The sequence below is a fragment of the Phocoena sinus genome, chromosome 8 (genome assembly GCF_008692025.1).
Source record: "Phocoena sinus isolate mPhoSin1 chromosome 8, mPhoSin1.pri, whole genome shotgun sequence".
NCBI classification, from domain to species: domain Eukaryota; kingdom Metazoa; phylum Chordata; class Mammalia; order Artiodactyla; family Phocoenidae; genus Phocoena; species Phocoena sinus.
The window spans coordinates 9,429,761-9,454,843 of record NC_045770.1 but is presented as its reverse complement, the minus strand read 5'-3'; the positions used below and the strand labels follow the sequence as shown (position 1 = coordinate 9,454,843).

The 25,083-nt window shown below is 47.3% G+C and overlaps 1 protein-coding gene across 1 annotated transcript; it reads right to left on the bottom strand.

The window, feature by feature from the left end:
* Window positions 1-463: 463 nt before the first annotated feature.
* SCN3B (sodium voltage-gated channel beta subunit 3) lies at window positions 464-23,451 on the bottom strand. The gene is made up of 7 exons (XM_032638708.1): window positions 23,108-23,451; window positions 22,606-22,685; window positions 15,932-16,095; window positions 13,139-13,364; window positions 8,443-8,581; window positions 4,719-4,798; window positions 464-4,350 (listed from the first exon to the last, which is right to left on the bottom strand). The coding sequence occupies exons 2-6, from the start codon at window positions 22,658-22,660 to the stop codon at window positions 4,735-4,737; spliced, it is 648 nt and encodes a 215-aa protein (XP_032494599.1). The 5' UTR covers window positions 22,661-22,685; window positions 23,108-23,451; the 3' UTR covers window positions 464-4,350; window positions 4,719-4,734.
* Window positions 23,452-25,083: the final 1,632 nt, after the last annotated feature.

The following is a 25,083-nucleotide window of genomic DNA, read 5'->3' as shown; positions in this document are numbered from 1 at the left end:
AGTATTGTTATTCTAGGAGTGTATGGTAGACTGAATCCCAGTGACAATTTCTTGTGTAACTTTTCCCTTTTGGGGCCTTGGCACTTCTAAGAAGTGGGGGGCAGCGTTGCTTTATTTCCTTAATGTTAGCCAACCTGGTAAGGGAGTGGGGCCCCTCCCTTCACTAGGTCTTCCTTGCTGGGAGCCCCTCACCAACTTGTTTGATGTCTTTCAGGTGAGAACACTCTGGCTCTTGGATTCCTTTGTATTTGGGTAGGGAAGGAAAGAAGGGAGACAGTATGTTTAATTCTAGACTATTAAATGTATTTTTCATTCTCTGGGCATATATCCAGTGATTGTGAGTTCAGGAATTGATGTGGGCTGGGGAGGTAGGTAGAAGCCGTAGTATGTGTAGCAGACACACACAGTGGCGCAAAACCAGAGCAAGCAGTGTTTAGAGACACTTTATTGACATGAACAGGGAGTTTACTGAAAAACACCACATACAGGCATTAGGTTGTTGAGAGCTTGAGTGGTCAGGAACAACATTTCTCAAGTTCAGAAAAAGATTGGCTGTGGAAAATCAAGAAAGAGCCACACGAAGGTGACAACATGGTGACGAGTTCCATGGCTGTACGAATTCGCCGATCGTGTTTGGTGCCTCACAAACCTACAAGCGCTCGTCCTTCAGTGCCTCCCTCCCTGTCACTCTGCCCAAAAAAGAGTAATACCAGCTTTGAGGCTTAGCTGGCCTATGATAGGGGTTGAGTCTGAGCTACAGCTCAGACTCGCTTCAAATGTGCATCTACTGGGTCCTACTACAGCCTCAAGTAAGGGGAGGGGCGCCAAACATGGGTCGTCTGCCACAGTAGAGTTTTAGAGACTAGGAAAGGCTTGGATGATGATATTTTTAAAACCTAAGGGCGCAGGGCACAGGGTCTAGACTGGTGCCTGATGCAGAGAGGGTGCTGAAATGCAGGATGAATGGACGATCGGAGTAGTGGCACACCAAGTACTACACAGATACGTTTGCCGTGACTAGGAGGGCTCACTGGGTTGGGGGCTTTTCATTTACAAAAGGATGGGAGAGGAAGGTGTTTTTTGTTTTATTTTTCCATTTCCGCTTGGGAAGGAGAGCCAAGATATATTCTGAAATGGGTCTAGCTCCTTGCTGCTTCTTCCTGCCAAGATGCAGTTACACAGCCTTTTCTCTCTGATTTATGTCAGGTGGGTTCACAGATTCTGAGATGGGTATGTTTTCCTTTTTGATCCCGTAGTTTTGGGGGGAAAAAAGGAGCTACTATCTCTTAACCATTCATAGCTCTATACATATTTTCAGCATATTCCTGCTCTGAAAAATTCCTTTCCTACTAACACTTCTAGTTTGGCATCTAAGGAGAAACCGGAAACTCAAGAGAGTCAGAAATCCGGGCGTGTGGGTGTTTGGGGGTGGTGACTCTAAAGGACAGTGCTTTTAGATGGACTGAAAATAAAGGCTGGTGTTGGGACAGGTGCTGACCGTCAAGGTATTTCCACACAAGAGTTGGGGCTGCGATGCAAGACTGAGCTGATGGCAAAGGTCAGTTGGGCGAGGTGCTCACAGGGCCCGCAGAGTTGAGCAATGAAGGTCATGGCTGTTAAGCCCAAGGGGAGGGAAAACCAGACCCAGCCGAGCTGGCCTTGAGTGAATTGTATTATTAAGCATCAGTCAGGGGAAATATCCAGCACCAAGACAACAGGTGGGGTTCCTAGAGTGATGATAGCCCTTGAGAACATTTCTAAGCCCTTTAATAGAACAGCATACCAGATAGAGCTTCCAGAGCAGTGCACATTTATCTGGGTCCTTTGTAGGAATATGCGGGGGAACAGGGAGGGAGTGAGGATTTGAAGTAGGCTGGTGATCACAGTACCTTGTGGATTTATAGTCATGATCAAGTCTCCCAGGAAGGAGTTTAATTGCAATTCAGGAGAAATAATGAGGTACAAACCAACGAGAAAGGGGAAACGAACATGAGATTAAGACTGAAAGCACAGTTTTAGCATGGACCGAGAAGCAAAGTGGTAGAGGAGCAGTGGAGTGGGGTTAGGGGTGAGCGAAGATGTTTAACATCTCAGGACAAGCAAGAGAGGCAAAGATTAGATGTAAGTAAAAAAAAGAAAAATGAGAGGAAAGGAAGCAGCTATGGTCTCAGTGGAAAGAGAGCTGGGCTAGGGCTCAGAAGACCTGAATTCTAGCTCTCTGTTTACCCACGATGTGAACTTATGATTTGGTAAAGCTTCTTAGCCTCAGACAGCGTGTTTCTTCATTTGTTAACGTATTAGCCATATCCACCTCACAGAGCTAGTTGTGGAGAAGAAATAAGATAATTAAAATGCTTGGTAAATCATATAGCTTAATAAAGAAAGCATTAAAGATGAGAAGAGTTGAGAAGTTAGGAGGAGGAAAAGACTAGAGAAGATTACTTGTAAAGGATAAGAAAAAAAGAGAGGTACCATTCAGCTTCATTAAAAATCACCCAGGAAATATCTGAGTTGGGCTTTTAAAAAGGAAAAAAAAAAAACGTGCATTCTAGATCACAAGTTAGATGCGTGGTCTACTGAAGCAAGAGGGAGGTGGAGTGGTAGAAAGTAGTTTCTGCGGCAGGCTTCTCATCCACCATCCACGTGACTGGGAAAACCTCACAGTAATCCAGGCCTGTTTTCGTCACAGGAAAGTAAGGAAAATCTATATTCTGTCCCCTATTTCAGAGAGATTGTGTGGGAAATTACCGAAGAGGAAGGCCTTGAATTTATTGAAAGTATTTTCTTCGATAAAATCAGACTCTCAAATATGTAAACAAGGACTAATTCAAGTGCTTTCCCAGGGATGGCAGAGATGAACTGAGTTTGTCAGGTGAGGCCCAAAGCCAAGAGAGTGGGATCTTTCCCCATAGATGCCCCTGGATCTGAGGGACATTTTGTTCATCGAATCCCAGTCACTTTCATCTTCTCACATCCCATAAACATCCTTCCCCCTCTCATCACAAGGTGCAGAAGGACATCACACTTAACACCAGTTACTCAAAGTGAAACATGAGATATCAACTAAAATGCTTCCAGTGGTCATCTGCTCTCCTAACATCTAGGGGAAAACAAAAAAAACCTTGGACGTTATGAATTCACAGGTGAAATATTGGGAAGCCACCTAGCCTGTCCCTCCTCTATCACATCACTCATTTGCCATCATCTATCTCAGGCTAAAAACATGTGTCTTAGTTAAATGCCATTCCCGGATGCGTTGCCCTTCTGGAAGATGTCTCAGATTCACAAATCTTTTCACTAAAGAAATTCTTCAAATCTACCTCACATCCTTCTCTCTGCCTTTTTGGCCAATTTCTAATTGCCTGAATCAGAGCTAACCTCATCCAGGCCATCCGCCGCGTTCTGTGCCATGGCCAAACTCAATTTCAAAGTCTTTTCAAGAACAAAATTATCCCATCTCAGGAAGTGTAAACTGGACTGCGCCTTAGGCTCTATCTGCTCCAATTTATCCTTTGAAGTCTCTTATCAGTGGAGTCCTGTCTTGAGTCTCCGTTGCCTCCTGTATGAGTAATAATACTGACCCACAGAAATTTTGAGAGGAAGAACTTAGGAATTGCAGTCCCAGTGCCCACAGGAAAACAATGCCACCTTGCCATCTCCGGTGGTGCGTTCACCTGGCAAGGCACACACGTTGCCCCAGGAGGATCGTGAACATGTTGTATGACTTCCCAAGTCCCCTGCCCTCGGCTTCTTGAAGTACTGACCCTAACCCAGGCCTTTGAGACCTCTTGGGATCTAGCCCTGGAGCACCATAGTCCAGAGAACATTTTAGTCCATGCTTAATGAACTTTCTATCACTGGAGGGCCTAGAAACGCATGCTTTGCTCTGATGCTCCAGCCAAGTGGACCAGGAACTTAGAAAAACTGACTTCGAGGAATCCCACTTCATGACACTCTTGCTTTAACCCAGACTAATCACTCCAGCTTCCTTCCGTTAAGCCCTCCATTCACTTGCGGCAATGGAGAATCAGCGGGCTCCAGCACGTGTTGAAAGCCAGGTGGAGCACGGGGGAGGGGTCCAGTTGGCATGGGAGCTGCTTGCTTGAAAGCAAGGGCAGGCTGAGATTGAGTCGTGTAGAAATGTTGGCTCCTTGGTTCTGGCAAAGTCTTGTGTGTGGAGGTCTGATGGAGTTAGCAAGTCAGAGGTGGCAGTTCAGAGGTGAGCGGATGTCTGATGAATGAACTGAAGGCTGGACGCGTGGAGGGAAGTGATGTGGCCCCTGGGGCGCCCTCCTGACGCTGTCGACACCACTGAACATGGGGTAGCCAGCGCTTCAGTGTTCAGGCCACCTACCAGTGATAAAACAGCTCACTGAGAATTGCCAGCCCAGTCCAGCCCAGCCGAAGGCTCTCTGACCTCATCCACGATCCTTACGTAGGAGGGAGAATGGGGAATTATTTTTTTGTCACTGTGGGTAAGGAGTTCAAGTTGCCCCAACACTCAGGCCAAAGCAGCTCACCTTCTGAAGGACTTGAACCTCGCACAGAGCTCCATGACTACTTGGGCATCAACTTAAAGAAGTACCCTGAGGGTGGGGACTCTGGGTAGGGTAGAAATCTAAGGGACCAAATCTAAAGTCATTTTGGTTTGTGGGTGTCAAGGTCACTTGTACAACCTGCCTCCTTATCTACCTGCCCCTCCCTTCCCTGTACATCACCTCCGGTTTCCCCCTCCTATTCCTCCACTGGTACCGCAGAGTTCTCTTTGTTCTCCGACGGGATCGCCAGGTAGTCAGACCTGTTGGAGGAGAGAGGGGGGAAGAAAATCAGTGCATTTGCACCCAGAGGTGCCAACACAGGAAAAGGGAAGGAGCAAGGGCGCCAGGAACAAGGATGTCTCTAGAACACCTCTGCACTTCCTTCTCACCATGTTACGCAAGAGAAAATGAGAATGGCCCTTTCAGCAGACTAGAATAATAAATACTTTTGTTTTTTCCTTCCACCAGCAACGTATGAGTCTTCTCATTTATCCACATTGTTCTCAGGACTTAGTACTGTTAGATTAAATCAGCCAAACTGATGGATGGGAAATTACATTTTATAGATCTTTTAATTTTCCTTTCCCTGATTACTGGCGAAGTTGAGCATCTTTTCATAAGTTTATAAGCAATTTGGGTTTGTACTTCTGCAATATGACTTCATTTGCTTTACCAGTTTTTCTTCTGAGACATTTGTCTTTTTCTTTGATGATTCCATGTCTTGAAAATATCTTTCTTTTTTCTCTTATAATTTATTTATTTTATTTTTGGCTGTGTCGGGTCTTCGTTGCTGCGCGCGGGCTTTCTCTAGTTGCAGCGAGTGGGGGCTACTCTTCGTTGCAGTGCACGGGCTTCTCATTGTGGTGGCCTCTCTTGTTGGTGGAGCATGGGCTCTAGGTGCACGGGCTTCAGTAGTTGTGGCATGTGGTCTCAGTAGTTGTGGTTCGTGGGCTCTAGAGCGCAGGCTCAGTAGTTGTGGCACACGGGCTCAGTTGCTCCGTGGCAGGTGGGATCTTCCAGGACCAGGGCTCGAACCCATGTCCCCTGCGTTGGCAGGCGGATTCTTAACCACTGCACCACCAGGGAAGTCCAGTATCATAAAATCTTTACTCTAATAGCTGTATAAGAAATCTTTATATCTGACAGGAAAACTCCTACCAGCCACCTCCCCCAAACTTATTGTTCTTTGAAATAGGCAAACTATGGCCCATGAGCTAATAAAGGCTGTTAATTGTTTAAAGGGTTGCACACAAACAAAATGAAAGAACAATAGGGGACAGAGACCCTCTGTAGCCTGAAAAGCCCAAAATATTTACTATCTGACCGTCCTCTGGCTTAGACTAGTTTTAGCCTCTGGGCTTCTGTATGACTTTTAAGATCCGCTTATCAAGTTCCTTGAACAATCCATTGGGTATTTTGATGGGAATTTTACTGAATTTGCAGATTAATTTGGAAGAGAATTGCTATGTTTGTAACAGTGAGGTTTTAGTCTTCATTTATTTAACTCAAATCTTTCAGTAAAATTTTGTAATTTTCTCCTTAAATATCTTACACGTTTTTATCAGATTTATTCCCAGGTACTGGAGAGTATTTGTTGCTATTGTAATTGAATTTTTAAAAATGTTTTATATATTGAGATGTTTCTCTAAATTTTTGTGGCTGGAATATAGGTGCTTTTATATTTATAAATATTTTGATTTGTATCAACAATCTTATGAAATGTTCTTACTAGTTCTAATAGTTTGTCTATAGATTCCCTTGGATTTTCTATATAGGGAATCATATTGGCTGTGAATGATAATTTAGTTTCTTTCTTTACAATTCTTACTCTTTTTTTCTTTTTCTTTTTTCTTTTTTTGTATTTACTTAGTGCACCACCTAGGATCTCCAGTATAGAATAGAAGCAGGTATCCTTGACATGTTTCTAATATTACAGGCAGTTCTTCTAAAGTTGCCACATTGATGATATTTGCTGTAGGTTATACTAGTTGCTGCCATCGATCAGTTTCAAGGTGGTTGGTGTTTAGGTTTAGACTTATATGTATTTATCTTGCTCAGGACACATTGTGCTGCCTGAATCTGAAGAGTCATACCTTTCCTTAGCCGCTGTATCTCTGAATATTGTCTCTCCTCCATTTTCTCTCTTCTATTCTAATCGATCTTCTCAATTTTTGTCTTCCTATTTCTTTGTGATATTCCACCTTTTTATATCTCTGTGCTTCATTCTGTGAAACTTCCTTATGTTTATCTTCTGGTTACCAGTATCCAATCTCTGGTGAACCAATCCACTGAGTTTTGAATTTTATTGACTGTATTTTTCATTTCCAGGTTTTTCTTTATTCCTGTTCAAATCTGCCTGTTCTTTTTTCTTAATAACTTATTGTATTCTTGTGTTTTGGTTCCTACTCTTGTTTTAACTCTTTTAAGCAAATTTCTTTTCTATATTCTACCAGGTCCTTCTTGTGTCTGAAGCTCCCGGGGTTTAATCCTGCCATCTGTTACTTCTCTTTCTCATGCTGGATTATTTCCTGCTGTGTCTTTTAGTTTTGGATGAGACTGTGGAATCAGATTCAGCAATGCTTTATCTGGGGAGCACTGTTAAGCCTCAGCTAAAAGTGGGTCCCTTCAGAAAACAGTTTTTCATTTGCGTCTACATGGTTATCGCTGTCTGGGGACTAATTTTTTTTTTATTGACTTTCTCAGCTTAGAGGTTCCTGGATCATGTGGGTAGCATAAATTTAAATCCCAAACATTGTGAGAGCAGGCTTGTGGTTACCGGTTCTCAAGAATCTTTTATGTTTCTACTTGGAGTCAGGCCAGGTAGATAGATATGTTTCCTTGGCTTTTCTCTGGGCTGGTGGACTGCTGATTCTTTACTGATCTATCTTTTGCACGAGCTGTAGCCCTCTGAGGATCCTGGTTCTGCTGGTGACCTCAGTTCCAACTCTTTCTTGTGCAAGGCCAGCTGTGGGCACTTCTTGTGCAAGTGTGGGCACTTCCTGTGCTCAAGCACTGAAATCTGATCACCCAGGTCACCAGGAATGACAACCTCCCCAGCGTATCCTTTCTTTCCTTCTATCTGGTCAGTTATCATTTTTTACTTTTCTGAGATCATAGATATCATGAAAAATGATACTTTCTCAAGCATTTCTAGGTGATAATAGCCTAGGGTTTTTAGCTTATCACCTCCACTGTGTAAATCTGTGAGGGTTATTTTCTATCTTTCCTCTCCCCAAATAACAAGCCAACATGGCCCCTTAGACTCTCAGACCCCATCATCTGTTACCTGTGCTCGAGTGACTAGGGCCTTGGCGAAAATGGCCAAGGTACAGTCCGGACGTTGGAGCAGAAGAGCCCGTCTCTGGGTTTTCAATCACGGCCAAGCTCCAGGGGGAAGAACATGTTTGGAGCTCCTTAGCTAATAGACGGCAGAGCCCAGGTGGCCTGATGAGCTCTGTGGTTTACAGCAAACAGCTGAATGTGTCGGGAACAGCAAGGACACCAGACAGGCTTCGGTTCAAATCCCAGCCTCTCCTCTCATTATCTGTGTGGCCCCAGCAAGCCACTTAAGCTCTTTGAACTGCTTCAGCATCTATGAAATGGTCATAATAATGCTAATGTCATGGGATTGTGGTGGCAGCTGATGGGCTTTACATAGTGGTTAAGAGTGCAGGGCACGAGTTAGCAGGCACGAAGCCAAACTTTGCTTTGCCTCTTATAATGGTCTTGGGCAAACTTTCCCAGGCTCAGCTTTCGCATCTGTAAAATGGGTATATTCACGCTGCCTACCTCAAATGTTGTTGTGAGGAAAGTGGAGGACTGTGTAAATCGCTCACCACCTCACCCATGAGAGCAGGCGCTCGGAAGGTGCGAGCTATCATTATTTTGGCATCTTTGGACTTACGCATTTTCTTGGGCTGCCTCTTCAGCCTTTGAGACCTTCCTGTAGCAATATATCATCTCGATGAGCAGCCACAGAGTGAGGAAGACCAGGAGGATGTACATCATGATTTCTGAGACCACAGAGGTGAAGTCCTCTCCAGCTGCAAGGGGGAGAGTGAGGCTCACAATATGCATGTCCAACAAACCCAGAGCTGTCCTTGAGGTCTGAGATACACGAGGCCTATTTTTAGGTATGTCTTAAATAAGCACTGGGTCTAAAGGAACACAAGAGGGTACCAGTGAGATTTAACATCCCCTAATTCTCCTGCCTGTCAGCTTTCTCACTGACTTTCTTCAGATGCTCTGGAGGGAGGCATGAGGGAGAATGATGGGTGGAGGAAGAAGTTATAGAGCTGGAAGGAATCCTGGAGCTGAGATACATGCAGCCGGGTCCCAGTTTTCCTACTTCCCGGTGTGTGAACAGTCGTTTCCCTGATTTGAGACTCAGTTTCTTAATTTGTAAAGTGAGGATAATAATTCGTACCACACATTACCTAATGTATTTAAGGATACCTTGTGAGATGTAAAAGTCTGCACAGATGTGAGGCACATGTCTTAGTTGAGCCGACTCTGTCCTCTGAGCTTAGGGTGGTGGAGTGTGGTACCCCCAGGAAGAGGGCGTCGGAAAACATGGACAGGGCCACGTGGACAGTGCCGTCAGCCCACCCAGTGACCTGAGCATGTCTGGATGAGAAGCAAGGACGTTCCCAGCTCATCTTCCCTCCAGGTCATTCCAAACCCAAACAGAAATGAGGGTTGGAGAATTCCACAGATTAACCAGGCTGTCCTCAGAGTTCTACTTCCGGAACACAGATCTGATCCTGCCATATACCTACTGAGAACCTTCCAGTATTCCACACCACCCTCAGCACAGAGACCTGACCCTTCTAACAGGGCACAGGAGGCCACTCGCTGTGCAGGCTTCCTCACCTCATCTCCACTCGGTTGGCCAGCAAAACCTCTCTACTCACACACACTGTGGTCTTTTGGGATCTGTGGACGTTTCTTCTTTCTCTTCCCTCTTCCTAGATTGTATCTCACACCCCAGTGCTACCTCTGTCCCAGCATCGCCTCCTGCTTTTCAACCTCCCAACCATTTTTCTAGACTCCACGGAAGTCACCTCCTCTGTGAAGCCTTCCTCAGCTTCTCGTGCAGTTATTAACACTTCCCAGATTGTACTGTGATGTGTTTCTCTCTCTTCTCTACTGACTGTATGCTTACTAAGAACATATTTATTTCTGAATTATCAGCCTGTTGCCTAATCCTAGAATACTTGAAGTATTCAATAAGCATTTGTGGAATGAATGAATATAAATAAATATTGATCTTCCTTGTTTCCTAACCAACAAAAATGACAAATAAAACACGATAGGGAATTCCCTGGCGGCCCAGTGGTTAGGACTCGGCACTTCCACAGACGGGGCCCAGGTTCAATCCCAGGTTGGGGAACTAAGATCCCACAAGTCGTGTGGTGCAGCCAAAAAAAAAAAATTTTTTTTTCATTTAAAAAAAATAAATAACTGAAACATAATACATGGCAAATGTCCCGACATATATTCCTTCCTAGTGGCAAGGAAGGCTGCAGCCACATCTCCCTTTGCTAGCTCTCAGCAGCAAATTAGATTCATGGTTATTCATAGGGCATAAGTCATCCCCAAGGCCTTGCTCATTAAAAGCACAATATAGGCACAGCCATGACCTTCACCTCAGAGAAGCAGTCCAAGGGCTCCAGGATCACCCAGGTTTCCTAACTGGAGCTGGAGGTCACAGATGCAGCTTGAGGTACAGGAGAATGCCAGACACATCAAATGTCTTTTCACGGGCTGACAACGGTCTGGTTTGCGATCTGCTCAACTTCAAGCACCCTATTTCTTTCTCTTTTTTTTTTTGTGGTACGCAGGCTTCTCACTGTTGTGGCCTCTCCCGTTGCGGAGCACAGGCTCCGGACGCGCAGGCTCAGCGGCCATGGCTCACGGGCCCAGCCGCTCCGCGGCATGTGGGGTCTTCCCGGACTGGGGCACGAACGCGTGTCCCCTGCATCGGTAGGCAGACTCTCAACCACTGCGCCACCAGGGAAGCCCCCCTATTTCTTTTTAAATGCAGTAGCCAGAAGTAGTACCACAGGAAGCTGTCCTCAGTAGCTTTATTTACCTCTAGGTGCAGAGAACTCAGATTTCTGTCTTAGGGCCAGGGGGTGAGAGCCTACGCCAGGATCAGTCCAGCTTGAGCAAAGAGAAGCAGGGAGATTCTCTGGGACCACAGGGATGGAGCAGACGTGGGGAATGTGTCATGGTGGAGCGTGCAGCAGTATGAGAGCAGTGAATATCTGGGGGTGGGGATGCAGAGGGCTGCCAAAGGGGTCACAGGGTCAGGGGAAGAGAGAAAAAGAAAAAGTGGCAGGGAGTGGGCGGTGGTGGAGGGAAAAGATGCAGTGGAAACACAGGTAATAGAGGCAAAGATCTGGACCGCAGTCCTGCTTCTGGTGCTAACATGCTTCATGTCTGAGCGAGCCCTCCTCTTCCAGAGCTCTGTCTCCCAGCCACAACACGAGGGCGTCAGAGCTGCACCCTCCCACCACCTGGGGAGTCATTTCAACTGACTTTCGCCAGACCGCACCCCAACCTGCTGCACTCACACGGTAGCAGTGGTATGGAGCCTTCTGCGCTGAAGGAAAGCCCCCACAGCGATTCCGATGCCAGCTCTTTGTTCAGACCCTTGGACTGAAAGACAGCCAAGCTTCCTTCCAGCCCTAATGTCCCGAGGGGCTCTGTGGCTCTGATGACAAACTTGTTTTCCCTCTATTCTTACCCAAGTCTGGCTCTGGTGCCCGGCAGGCAGGCAGACTGGCTCCGCTTTGCCACCCTTTCCACTGGCTGCGCAAAGGTCTCTGGAGGCAAAAGCCTTTGAGAGCACAAGGTGGAGACAGAGGCAGCTTCCTAGGGCCTGGCTGTCACCAGCCGACAGTCCCGAGGGTGAACAGCAGAGGGCGCCAGGCTCCCTTCCCCCGGGGGCACAGGTGTGTAAACAGAAGAGGATAATGGAACTTCTGAACAGAAAAATACCTTAGAGAGCTCCCAGTCCAACCCCCTCGCTTCACACAAGAGGAGACGGGCTCAAGGAGGGGAAGAGGCTCATCAGGTCTGAGCCAAGTGGCCTGAGAGTCCCTGTGCACCATCTGGATTGACCTACCTTCCGTTTCAGTCTTGTCTAAATCATGACATCGCTCGCTCTGCTGTGCACCCTCGTTTGCTTCATGAATTTAATCACCGTAACACGATAAAAAATAAATACACCTGTGGCCTGAAAGTCGGGAATCCTGGCATCCTTTTCTAGGGAGAGCCTGGCTTTAATTTGACCTCTCCTTTCTTTCCTGCCCCACACCTTTTGCCTGTTCACTGACCTGCATCTTGGGGCAGCCATAATGCTGAGAACGTGCTGGAAATAGATCGTCTAGGAAGGGCTAAGTAAAATGGAGTCATCATTTAGCCTGGGTGAGAAAACACAGAGGGAAATGCACATAGCACTCCTCTGCCACGTGAAGGAACATTTGCAAGCGGTGAGAAGCCATGGAACAGTGCTCTGAACAGTGAGTCCATGGAAAGCAGAACAAGGCCAGTTCTAAGTTCACCCTCAAGATTCTGGATTCGATCGCAACAGAAACTTTTTGAAAGAACTTCCCAGCCTAACAAGGAACCAGCTGTGGGAAATCGGGAACATTTAAAGATTGGAGAGCAAACCGCGTTTCCCCTTCTCATAGCTGAAAGTGAGGTTATATAACGAGAGACGCCACGGATGGGGAGGGGGTTGCTTGTATGACTACTGTGGAGGGAGGCAGAAGACAGAGGCTGTCAAGACTTTGGTTTACAGCAGTTGTTCTCAAAATGCGGTCCCCAGCAGCAACAGCATTTCCTGGAAACGTTTTTTGTCATGCTCCATCTATGGAATCAGAAAGCCGGGGTTTAAGAAGTCCTGCAGGGGGCTTCCCTGGTGGCGCGGTGGTTGAGAGTCCACCTGCCGATGCAGGGGACACGGGTTCGTGCCCCGGTCCGGGAAGATCCCCCATGCCGCGGAGTGGCTGGGCCCGTGAGCCATGGCCGCTGAGCCTGCGCGTCCGGAGCCTGTGCTCCGCAACGGGAGAGGCCACAACGGTGAGAGGCCGACGTAACGCAAAAAAAAAAAAGAATTCCTGCAGGGGAATCTGAGGCTGGCTGAAGTTTGAGCACCGCTAGTTCAGAGGTTTGTATGAGTCACAGACAAGAGGGTAGATGACCTCTAGAGAACCTCAGGAGATTTCTCTGAGCCCATTGAGTCTGAGATTCAGTGCAGGCCAGAGTAGGTGTAACTGTCTTGGCAGTTTTAGGCTTCAGGGAGGCTGTCCTCTTTCTCTAAAGGTGAGAGTCCAGGGACCGGGTCAAGATTACTGCACTATCATCTCCAAGCCTTTCTGCTTTGAGGAAAGACACAGAGAGGCAAGCTTTCGGGCGGCTTGCAGAAAGCTGGCCGCCCCAGGAGGACAAGCCAGTGGTGACATTTTTAGATATCACCACTCCAGATACATGGGGTTTTGCATTCTGCAAGGGGCTCATTTATGTGGAAACCCACTGTCCTCCCTCCCCCGAGAGCAGGGCACCCAAGGGAGCCTGTGCCCTAGCCTTACCCTCCTCGGTGACACGGAGGGGGATCAGCCGGGTGGTCTTCACGAAGGGGCGATGTGCCTCAAACTCAAACTCCCGGGACACGTTGCAGGTATAGAGGCCGGAGTCGTTCAGGGTGACATTGAGCACAGTGATGGACACGTCCTGCAAGTCTTTGCTCCCGTTCCACTGCAGGCGTCCCTGGAAGGGGCTCTCCACCTCCTGGTGGCCGTTCCGGTACTCGTAGATCTGCAGGTAGAGAAGCAGAGGGTGTAGGAGAGAAGACAAGGTAGAGGTGGGGACAGGGCGGAGAAAAGGACCAGAATGGTGCTCGGATGTGGGGACGGGGACAGTGTTACCAGGAGCTCCCAAATGTGGGAGTGGGATGGGCATCTCAGAGGAGGGCAGGGAAGAGAGCAAAGACAGGGAAAGACGGGCAAAGGCACCCAGGTGTCAGGGCACATGGACAAGGCAGGAAGAGGTGAGCAGGGAAAAGGGCTGGAAAGGAAGAGGACAGAGGTAGGTGAGTGAAGTGTACAGGAGATCAGGAGAGGGAAATTGAGAGAAAGGAAGGATTGGAAGGAGGCAGAGAGAACAAGAGAGAAAGGTGTGTCATGGGGGCAGCCGGGGAGAGACTAAGGCAGAGAGGCAGCTTCATTCGTCATGAAGACGTCTGAGAGCTCTGGCCTCCAAAAGTGTCTCTCGGAGCTGGTCCCCTTGGAGGGGATGTGAGCAGTCGGGGCCAGGCCGCAGGAAGGGGACCCAGGCTGCTTAAGTGGCCCACATGAGCAGAGAGCTGCCAGCCAATGTGCACACATCAGCTCTTCCACTCTGGGCGAAATTAGATCTGAAATGTGGTCTCTACATTTCTCTTCTCAAACACTTCCACCTTCTAACATACCTTTTTTGTTGTTTCCTTCTACAGCTGTGCAGTCCATCTAGTTTCTGCTTGCCACGTGTGGCTACTTACATTAAAATTTAACTTACCAGGAATGAAACAAAATGTAACATTCAGTTTCTCCGTTGCGCTAGCCACAGTTCAAGTGTTCAGTGCCACCTGTGGCTGGTGGCTACTGAATTGGACAGCACGGATATGGAACACGTTCATTGTCACAAAAATTTCTATTAGTGTTGTTCTGTATTTCCAGCACACTTTTTTAAGTTTCTTTTCCTCCATCTGAGTCACCTTCTCCTCACTTTGGGCAGGCCTGGAAGCAGAGCAGGTGGCTGGCATATGAACAGACCTGAGGCTCGTGGGGACCTCTGCATCTGGTCAAGACGTCCAGGCTCCTGTCACCTACGCACTAGCCTCGGTTGCGGTCAGCCCTGAGCCAGGCACTAGGAAGCCCACTGTCCCAGGCCTGGCACCTGAGTACAGCAAAGCCACATCAGAATGGCACATCCAGCCTAGAGTGAGAAATGAGTCCAGCTTTAGGAGAGCTAGACAGAAGGGCAAACAAAACTCAATTTCATCCTAATGTTGTGTCTCCATTAGGTCTTTGTGGGGAAAAACTTGCCCCCAGGAAGATGAGGCAGTGCAGTAAAAAGGGCTTTGTATCTGCTGTCAGACGACCTGGTTCAAATCTAAGCTGTCTTACTAACTTAATTTCTTTGATCCTTAGTTGCCCCATTTGTGTGTATGTGTGTTCTCTATCAATGTGTGTGTGTTCTCTATCAAACACTTCTACAGTACTTCTTGTATTCCAGAACTATTCTCAACGCATTAAAAATTATAGCACATGGGTCCTGGTAACAGCTCTGTGAGGTAGCTATGGCTTATATCCTCATTTTACAGATGAGGAAACTGAGGCACAGAGAGAGAGGTTAAGCAGTTTGTCCAAGGACACAGAGTTAAAATAAGTTGTGGAGTCAAGAATCAATCCCCATGGGCTTCCCTGGTGGCGCAGTGGTTGAGAGTCTGCCTGCTGATGCAGGGGACGTGGGTTCGTGCCCCGGTCCGGGAGGATCCCGCATGCCGCGAAGCGGCTGGGCCCGTGAGCCATGGCCGCTGGGCCTGCGCATCCGGAGCCTGTGCTCCGCAACGGGAGAGGCCACAGCAGGGAGAGGCCCACGTACCGCAAAAAAAAAAGAATCAATCCCAGGCAGCCTGGCTCCAAAGACAGTGACAGTGTGAATAATGGTCATCCCCAAGTTGGTGTTCAAAGTATATAACAACCATTTTGGCACTGGCACCAACCAGTCAGAACTGACATTGGCCATGGCTGATCCCTTAGTTCCCACATCGTGGGAGGTCTGGAGGTTCCTAGCGGGAAGGATGGTGATGAAGCCACTTGGGAGATTTGGCACAAGTAACAACTATAGGACTATTTAAATATGTTACCCACTGATGTGTGTGTACCAGTTGCACATCAGTCTTGGTCATGCCTGACATTCTTGTTTCACTGAGATTGTGAGACTGAAATGAGGTAACCTATGCTATCTCATTTAATGACCCTTGGAGTTATTTCAATGTTTCTGTGAATTTAATCCATCCAGCAGGATGGTGCAGACATTCGATGAAAACACCTGCACAGTGCCTAGTGGGGTGACTGGCACACAGTAGGCTCTAAATACTATTCATGCCTTTCTCCTTCTTACCCTGCCTGTAACCAGGAGTGCCCAGAGCTGGCCTGGAGCCCTCCCTTTCCCAGAGGCTGGGCTAAACTAAGGCTGTCAGTTATCTGCAGAGGAGCTGTCAGTGCTTTGGAGAGAAAGAGCCAGTGTTCGTCAGATCGTCATTTCCCAGGCTGTCGGGAGCCAGGCACACAATGGCAGAGGCCAGCGAAACAAAGGGCAGAGTCAGCAGTCAGACATACAAGGAAATCTTTACCGCCCTCGGGCCTGTAGAACCATTCCACCACCGTGGTGGCCTCAACGTCCTCCCTCTTCATGCAGGAGATGCAGCGCAGCTTCATGGGGTTGCCCTGAACCGCCTCCGTCTCCGAGGGCACTTCCACACACACGGGGAAGCAGACACCAGCTGGGGAGAGCCCGGACGCCAGGGAAGGGACAGGAGGCGTTAGGGGAGAGGCAGTGGAGAACAAGGAGGGGGGGAGGAGAGACAGAGAAGGCAGAATATCATGAGACAAACTGGAAAACAGCATGCGCGTGTACGTGTCTCCCCAGGTACACCCTCTCACAACGGGCAGGGATGAGCCAGCATTGACTGCAAGCCTCCCCGGAAGCAGCAGCGATGCGGTACAGCTCGTACCTCAGCTCTGCCCTCAAGGACTTAGAGTCAAGGTGGGAAACAGGGCACCCATGCATCCATCCATCCACCACCCATGCACCCCTTCATTCCACCAACACCCACAGAAATCTACTCTATGTCAGGCCTGACGCTGAGATACAAAGATGAATAAAACACGCTTCACGCCCTAAAGACATTTATAGTCTAGCAGGGAACACATACTCCTGTCATAAAACCAGACCATGGTGAGTGACATACTAGAGGAGAGGCAGTTACTCCTGGCTGGGCTGGGAAGAGACGAAGAGAAGGATGGTGAGACTTAAGGCCAGAAAGGTAGATCGGACCCATGTTGTGAAGACCTCTGTATGCCCTTCACAATAGGAGGGGTCACATGTTTTAAAGCCTTAGAGAGATGTAATCATATCTGTGTTTTATGGCAAATGTAGGTAATTCTGATGCATGGTGGAGGACGGAGCAGCAAGGAAGAGAACGGTGAGCTGACCCTGGGGCTGGAGCGATGACGCTTCACCCAAGGAGGAGAGAGAGACACGCAGTTAAAAATGAGGAAGGGGAAAAGGAGAAAATAATTTAAAAAATAAAAATTAAAATAAAATAAAAACAAAATTAAAAAAAGTAAAAAACAAAAAAAGGGGGAGTCAGATTGGGGGGCACCTTGGAGGCCACCCGCAGGCCTGGACTTATAGTTCCTGCCCTCTAGAAGCTCATGGCCCATTAAAGAGGGTAAGTACATCAGACGGAAAATTCAGAATGAATCAAAAGTGGGACGTGGCTGCCAAGAAAGCAAGTGCAAACGTGGGCTGTGTTATCAGATGTACACTGCAGGACAAAGGAGGAGCAGTTCCCTGTGCGGTTCAGAGCAAATCTGGACCACTATGATCAGTTCAGGGTGTCACATCGTACGAAAGGAAGTTTTCAACAAGTGCATGTGCAGAGGAAAGCAAGATGGAGAAGGGTCTGGGGGCAAAGTCTGGTAAGAACAAAGCGGGGACCGGAAGTGCTTAGCTTGAACACCGACGCACCTGTCTTCAAATATTTGAAGGTTGGCCTGTGGAAGAGAAAATAGATTCTTTCCAACTGCAAAAGTCACATGAAAGTAAAGCTAACTCAATTAAAAAAAAATTTTTTTTTTCTGGTGCTGAAGCTGTTAACAAATTCGAAAGACTATTTGGTAAGAGAGTTTGCCTGTTATACAGAAGATTCAAAAGTGAGATGGATCACCAATGATTCTTGTATCAGAACTTCCAACCCCTTCTGAGGCTACCTTCTCATTAATAATAAAAACAGAACCCCTAAAAAATGAAATAATACACATAGTAATTTAAAAACTAGTCCACAGTGAATGGTCAGTCTGTTCCTCTACTGGCAGACAGTTCTTTCTAAAAGCAGAGAAAAGCTTTATTTAGAACTTAAAATGAGACTGACCGACTATGAGTCAAAAAATGAAATATTTGACTCAGAAAGCAACAGATTTAATTTTTAGACATAGGGTTTAAAAACTAGAGGCACTATGATAAAATTTAACATATCAAGGTCAAATAAATTTTATTGGCTTTAAACTCTCAGCAAGCGGGGGGTGGTTTTATCAGGCAGCCTGCAAGAGGCTCTCCTGCTTCTGCATATGGGTCATCGCTTTAATCGGGGGAGGGTCCGTATCTAGAGAGAACTGATCAGAAACATTTTTAGAATATGAAGAGTTTGAAAACTTGAGTATAGGCCTGGTTTATAAAAAAAAAAAAGCATGGTCTGTGCAAAAGTTTGGGAGTGGATAGAGGTGTAGAGTGTGCATTGAGAACCCCATGTAGCAGGGAGCCTCGGGGCACATTCATATTTAATGAGACGTGGTAAAGATGAGTTAGTTCAATGATGATGACTTCAGAGGAGAATAGGAAAATGTACCAAGGAATGTACAGTTACGCTCATAGAGGCAGAAGAAAGACGGTATTGGGCAGCTGAAGGCTTGGGTTCGATAGACTTTTTTTGGCCGCACTGCACAGCTTGCAGGATCTTAGTTCCCCAAACAGGGATAGAACCCAGGTCCCTACGGTGAAAGCACAGAGTCCTAACTACTGGACCGCCAGAGAATTCCCAGTTTGGTAGACTGTCTAACCTCTCTGAGACTCAGTCTATGCATCAACAAAATGCTGAAAACAATATTTATCTAATAGATGTGTCATGCAAATTCTATGGGATGATTTCTACGAATGTGCTTTGTACATTCGTTAATGTTATTTCCCTTCACTTATTTGTTCACTCATTCAACATACATCGAGTGCTTATTGTGTGCCAGGCACTGCTCTAGGCACTGAGAACACAACAGGGGACAAAACAGAAACCATCCCTGCTCTCATGGAGCCCACATTCCAGTGGAAGGAGAGAGAAAATAAGCAACATTAAACTGCAATAAGTGCAATTATAAGAAAAAATAAAACAGAATAGAGGAGTTAGAGTGTGCATAGAATCATCAGAGACTCACTGAGAAGGTGACGTCGAGCAGGTGTTGAAGGAAAGAAAGGAGGGAGCAAGCTGTATGAATATCTGTGTGAAGGTGTGCAGAGGAGATAGCAACTCGAGAGCCCTAGGGTGGGAGTGTGTTGGCAAAAGCAAAAAGCACAATAAAGTACAGGGCACAAAGTGAGAGTAGGAGGAGATGAGGCAGGAGAAATAAGTCAGAGCCGGATCATGGCTGCTCTTCCAGCCCACAGTTAGATCTTTGGCTTTTGCTTTGAGTGACATGGGAGCATTGGAGGCTGCTGAGTGGAAGAATGACATGATTTATACAAAATTACCTGATCTGACTGCTATGCTGGGAATAAACTGAAGAGGTGAGGAAGGATAAGGGTGGAAGCAAAGAGAACAGTTAAGAGGCTGGTACAGTGATCAGACTGAGAGGTGGTTCAATGACTTTGCTTGGATGAAGGGAACAGTAGAGCTGCTGCGGCTTGAAAGTGTGTAGTTTGCTGGACTAACATCCTTGAATAGGTGAGAGGTGATAGCCTCTAGTGAACAAGTAGATGAGTTGGTCTTAAATATAAACACGGTTAGTTCATTTAGAGTTAAAGGAGGGAAGGCAGAATACACGCAGTCAGGACGGTGAGTAGGGCACGGCAGCCTCTCTTTGTTCTGAGTTGCCCCTGAGTAATCCAAGGTATCATCAGATAGCAAGCCCCACTGATCGCCTTCTCCTTGCCAAAGTCCAGTTTGAAGTCCTAAGAAAGAACTCAGCTCATGAGGTCAATTTAATTCATGAGGTCCTGGATAGAACATTGCAAAATGGCCACAGAATCCTCTCATCCTTGTTTGCCTTCCTTTGCAATATGACTCGCTGCTCCTTCCACCAAAAGGTAAAGTATATTTCTTCACCCTGTAAGTCTCCAGTACACTATTGCCTCTCTTTCCAAGAAATCCTCTGGATATCCAAGAAAAGACTGTACATATGGTCGACATTCAACCCACATTGCTGACTGTAAATAATAAACTCCTGGAATAATCTTGGCCAAATCATTTGACCCATGGTCTCCTCTTCAATGTCTATAGTAATAATGAGGAAACCAGAGAAGGAAGAATATATTAATTATGATTATATTTAACTAAGGAATAGCATCAATCTATTATCACGTGGATAGTAATGTGTATGTAACCAACTCCTCTAATAACCCCAAATCTTCTTCTTCTTTGGTTATTGCTATACTGCTCCTCTTAACTTTGCTCTACAATGCTAAGAAAATAAAGGCTTTGATTAGAATGTAAATACTTTCCAAAGGGGGGTAATAAATGATGTTATTTGTAGATATTAACACCCTGAAATGACTTGGTCTATCAGATTAGCCAGTCACTTAGCAGAGCCTTGAAAGAATGGGATGTAAAATGGGTTCCTGGGGGAAGACAGGAAAACATTCCCCAACACAACCGACACCTGGGAGAGTAGACCTGGAGAGGAAAAACAGAGAAGACACTAGGAGGTAAAAATGAGTAAGGCCCTAGGAAAGGCAATGGCATGGGAGAGGAGTGGAAGGGTGGCTCCAAAGAGGGATGAGAGGACAGACGCCCACCTGGCAATCCTGTATAGCAGCACACATGTCCATAAGAGGAGCTAGAACAAGCCCTGGAAGACTGAAATCAAGAGGTAAGAGTTCTCTAGCAAGTCCTTTCCCCTCCACTGCACTCATTTTCTCATCTCTAAATTGGAAATAATACTGCTTTCCCTGACTACCACCATAGGATTGCTATGGGGACCAAAAGAAGAAATAGATTGAAAATTGCTTTATAAACTGTAAAGCACAAGGCAAGTGTAGATTCTATTATTATTATTATTATTATATACTTTATTGAAGGAAATAAGGGAATTTTGTTCAATTCACGCAGAAAATAAAAGAGTGGAAAAAATTCCATTCATATTGGGAAGGGTGAACACATCTAAGTTAAGTGCTTTCCAATGCTGGAATTACATGCAAACATTACATTACCCTACCATTCAATTGTGCAGCTAAAAGGGACGTTAGATATCATCTGCCCCAATTTCCAAACTTATGTATTTCCAAATGTACGTATATGAGGAACAAAATACTCTAAGGTTATTACATAGCAAGCTAGTGGCAGAGCTAAGACTCCAATCCAGGCTTTGTAAGTCCTAGTCAAAAGGTCCCCCTCCACTAGAATTCAGCCAAATATGCTAAAAGCTTAAATTAGGGTTTGGGAAGAAAGGCTCTGTAGAATCTCTCCCCAACCTTCTCTACAACTTCATCTCTCATTGCTTTACTCATGCTCTTTCTTATACAGCCCAACTAACCTCTCCTAAACCCCCTAGTCTTAGCCTCCCCCTGAGGAAATCACAGCCTTAAGTCTTCAAGGCAGGTGAGATCATTGGCGACCTATTATGTCTGCTTCATCTTCAGGTCTGGTCTACCCTACTGGGGATGGGTGGCGGTGAGTCTGCCCTTGGGACTGGCATTACTCTCCCTCTTTGTCCTTCCCAGCCTGTCTCATCAGGCATTTTGTTCAACAGGAAGCTTGGCTCTGCTTCTGGTCACATGCAAAATCCAGATAATGCTGGCAGCCAGAGTTAGTCCTGGAGGCTTAATAAAGTGATACTAAGGTAAAGAGGCTGTTCCCATCAGCATATCTGCCACTGCACCAGCAGAATGAGTTCCCTGCCAACCACAGAGCATAATCCTATACCTAGTTTCAGTAAGGCAGGTGGGCCTGCTCACATCTAATTATACTGGTTATTGATTTTTAACATGGAGGTATGTAGCTAAGATCATATAAAGCAATTATCAACTGGAGAGCACCTATATTTGACCTGAGGATCTAAGTTGCCAAGACTGAAATGCCCATAACTACACAACAACCACACACACACACACACACACACACACACACACACACACACACACACACACTACTACATCCTCATCAATCCATGCAGATGCCCATGCTAACATGCTCTGACATACACTAGCATACACATTCAGACCCTGAGACATACGTCAACACAGTAAAGCATTCTCTCAATCACACACTCAGACATTATCATGTAGACTCATTAACTCCCACTACACACATGCAGACACCCCACTCCAAGCCCATCTCTAACACCACTCTGCTCAGCCTTACTGTTGCAAGTATAGGATTCCCTTATTTGGAGGGAGAAGGTCACCTCACTCCTTCACAGCAGACAAACAAGAACCTATTTATCGTTAAAGGCAAAAAACTCAGCCCCCCAAACACCAAAGCACCTTAATTCCACATGCTCATGAAAAAGAAGAAAGATGCAACTCCCAGGTGCCTATTTATCTAATATATCGCTGCAAATGGCTGAAGCCTGTTTTACTTATTGAAATTAAACAGATGGATCAACAACTAGTTTCATTCTCAAAATACACGCATCCAGATTTTTTTAATATATAAAAATTAATTCAAAGACCTCATTGAGAAATGAAATGTAACGGTAACCGAGATTTTTAAATAATGAATGTGACTGCATGCTCTTTCAGCTACGGGAAAGGGAAAAAATACTTTGAAATTGACAGGAAACGGGAGGAAGGGTGGAAAAACCACCAAGGGAAGTTCAGGAATAAAGCAGCACGGGAGTGGGGAGGCCTTTTTCCAATCTCAGAATCCCAGCTCTCATGGAACCCCTCTGGATCCCGTGTCTGGCAGACATGCACAGGGGGAAGTCAGCCAGGGCTCCTCGTTTTCACCAACGACATCAATAAGTGTTATTACTGTCAGCATTATTACTGTCATCTGCATCTCGCATGGCAGAGTGCTGGTACTTACCCCACAAAATGAGCAGGAGGGAAGCCAGGGGAAACAATCTGTTGAAGCCAGGCATCTTTTTCAGCGGGTGGCTTCCGGGGCTAAACAGAGAGATTCCCTGGGTCAACAACTGCTCCCTCTCAGTACTTTCGAGGAAACCCTCTGGGACGAACTGCTCCAAGGCAGCGACTTTCTGACTGAAATAAGGGCCAAGTGCCGTTTACTGGGGAGGCTCTGCGGGCTTCTTGAGCCGGGCGGGGGTTTCAGCTCCAAGCCACCCTGGCGGACTGCCCCAATTCGAGGGAGTGGATCGGCAGCGTGGCGCGCCCTCCCCGGAGCCCGTTGCTGGGATCCGGATCAGCACCACGGACAGAGCCTTCCCCGCCCACCCGGAACTTCCAATTCCAGTCGCTCAGCTGTTTCCCCTGTTTGCGCCTCGGGGAAAGCTCAGCTCCGAAGTGAGCGGCAGGCAGGCTCTAGGCGGCTCCGCTGCCGGAGGGGTCCCTGTTGATCCACGTCTCACCTCCCTACTGAGAGTTACGCTCCGACCAGGATCCACCCAGACCTGGGAGCGCCGGCTTCGTCCGCCCTGATCGCCTTCTCCAGCTGGGCCTGCCCTCACACCAGAAACCACCGGGGCTGCCGTCTGAGCTACAGAACTCGTTCCACCTCAGTCCAGTCCACACCCGCCGAGCCTCCCCGGGGAGGTCCGGAGGGGGGCCAGGAAGGAGGCGGAAGCTTCTGTGCGGCCTGCGATCGAGAGGTGGGGTGGGTGGGCCCCGTCCCCGAGCTCGCCTGCAGATCGTGCAGGGGCCCAGACCCTGGGTGGCGCGTGACCAGCCGCCCTTCTCCAGGCGCCCCGACCGTGTGTGCTCCGTCAGCCTTGACATGCGCAGGCGGCTCTCCACCGCCACCGCCACCACTTACCCCCGCCCCCCAGCGCCAGTGCAATACTCCCCACCCCCAAACAGGCGTGCCCCTCTCAGGGCCGAGCGCGGCTGCCGAGCGCAGGGGCGGAGCTCGGAGCGGCGCAAAGACCTCAGCCCCCGCGATTTCTCTGCTCGCCGGCTGACTCCAGGTCTGCCTTTCGCATCTCCACACCTCTCCCTAGCACCGGCACGCCTCCTCTCACCAATTCACCGCCCCCACGCCCCCGCCCAAGCAACCCCGCTTTGGCTCCTGCACAGACATGCGAGCTTCCAGCTCCGGGAAGAGGAGGGCCAAATCTCTTTCAATGATGTCATCTCTAATGTACATGCTACATGGCTCCTGGCTTCTCTCCCCCGACACCAGCCCCTCCTGGTATATCCTTTGTCTAGCCTTGATTAATTAGAACCGGGCACCCTGAACGCAGCAAAATAATCCCTGCTTAGAAGTGGGGTAAGAGGGGGGCGCACCTGTTCCCGTGTTCACCTCCTCACTGGCTGAGGAGGTGATCCAAACGTCTGTGCAACAGTGGTGTTGGGGGTGGAGCAACTCCCTCTCGCTCTGCTCACTTTTTTGTTGTTGTTAACTTTAAAAGCAGATAGACTGTGGTTTGGCTTCTTCCAACTATTAGCCTCACCCTAGTCCTAGCAGCTGTTTCACTGCCCCTCCCCATCCCTGGAAGGGAAACCTGAACGTTTAAATTTAGTTATAAACTCAAATTGACATAATAGATTAGGAATGCCTGGAACCGAGTGAAAGATTAATACAAGAACCTCTCCCCCCTTCTCATTCCCTACTGCTCCCTTTCCAAAATGGGAAGCTTGACACTGATATTCCAAAACAGAACAGCAGAGTAACGGCTGACTGTAAGTGAACCGTGTGCAGGAAATTCTCCCTCCTAACATATCACAGAGCAACAGAATGTCCTTCTTCCTGGGCGGGGAGCCACCAGGCCATATACTCTGTGTTGCTTTGAAGACCAGCCCTTGAATCACAGTGTGTTAGACCTGGAGAAGTTAAAGTCGACTTAATTCAACTTCCTTTCCAACTCTTGAATCCCCCAAGGACATTCCTGATGAACGGGCTTGGCCTTTGTCAGGAATGAGAGCTCACTACTTCACAAAGTCAGTCCCTTCTAACGTTTAAGGAAGTTCATCTTTATATTCAGTTGAATTCTGTACACTCTTCCTTCCTCCCCAAACTCCATTAAGTGGTCGGCAAAATGTTTTCCTTAAGAGACAGCTATGCTTCCCCACATCCCACCCCAGACTTTTTTGTTTGGGGCTAAGCTTCGTAAGTCTCTTCCAGTGTATTTTCTGGTAGTTTCCAACCCTTAACTACCCTGGTCACTGTCTCAGGAGGAATTTTAGTTTGTTGGCATGATACATCCAGAAGAGGGACTGATGTTTTCTGTGGGGTCTGCCAGCATAAATCCAGGAGAATTATGGCCACAGTTGCTATAGAAGGTACGTCTGTTCAGTTACATTTACAGCCATATCTCACTCATAATGAGCTATGGTCAGTTAAATTCCCTAAGTATTTTTCACTCAACTTGTTGCAGAGTTATCTTGT

Coding starts and splice junctions, on each gene's coding strand:
- SCN3B (XM_032638708.1), bottom strand. CDS start 22,660: ATGCCTGGCTTCAACAGATTGTTTCCCCTGGCTTCCCTCCTGCTCATT. Junction 16,096..22,605: donor CCTCCTGCTCATTTTGTGGG/GTAAGTACCAGC, acceptor GGCTCTCCCCAG/CTGGTGTCTGCTTCCCCGTG. Junction 4,799..8,442: donor GAGGCAGCCCAAGAAAATGC/GTAAGTCCAAAG, acceptor CTCCTCCAACAG/GTCTGACTACCTGGCGATCC.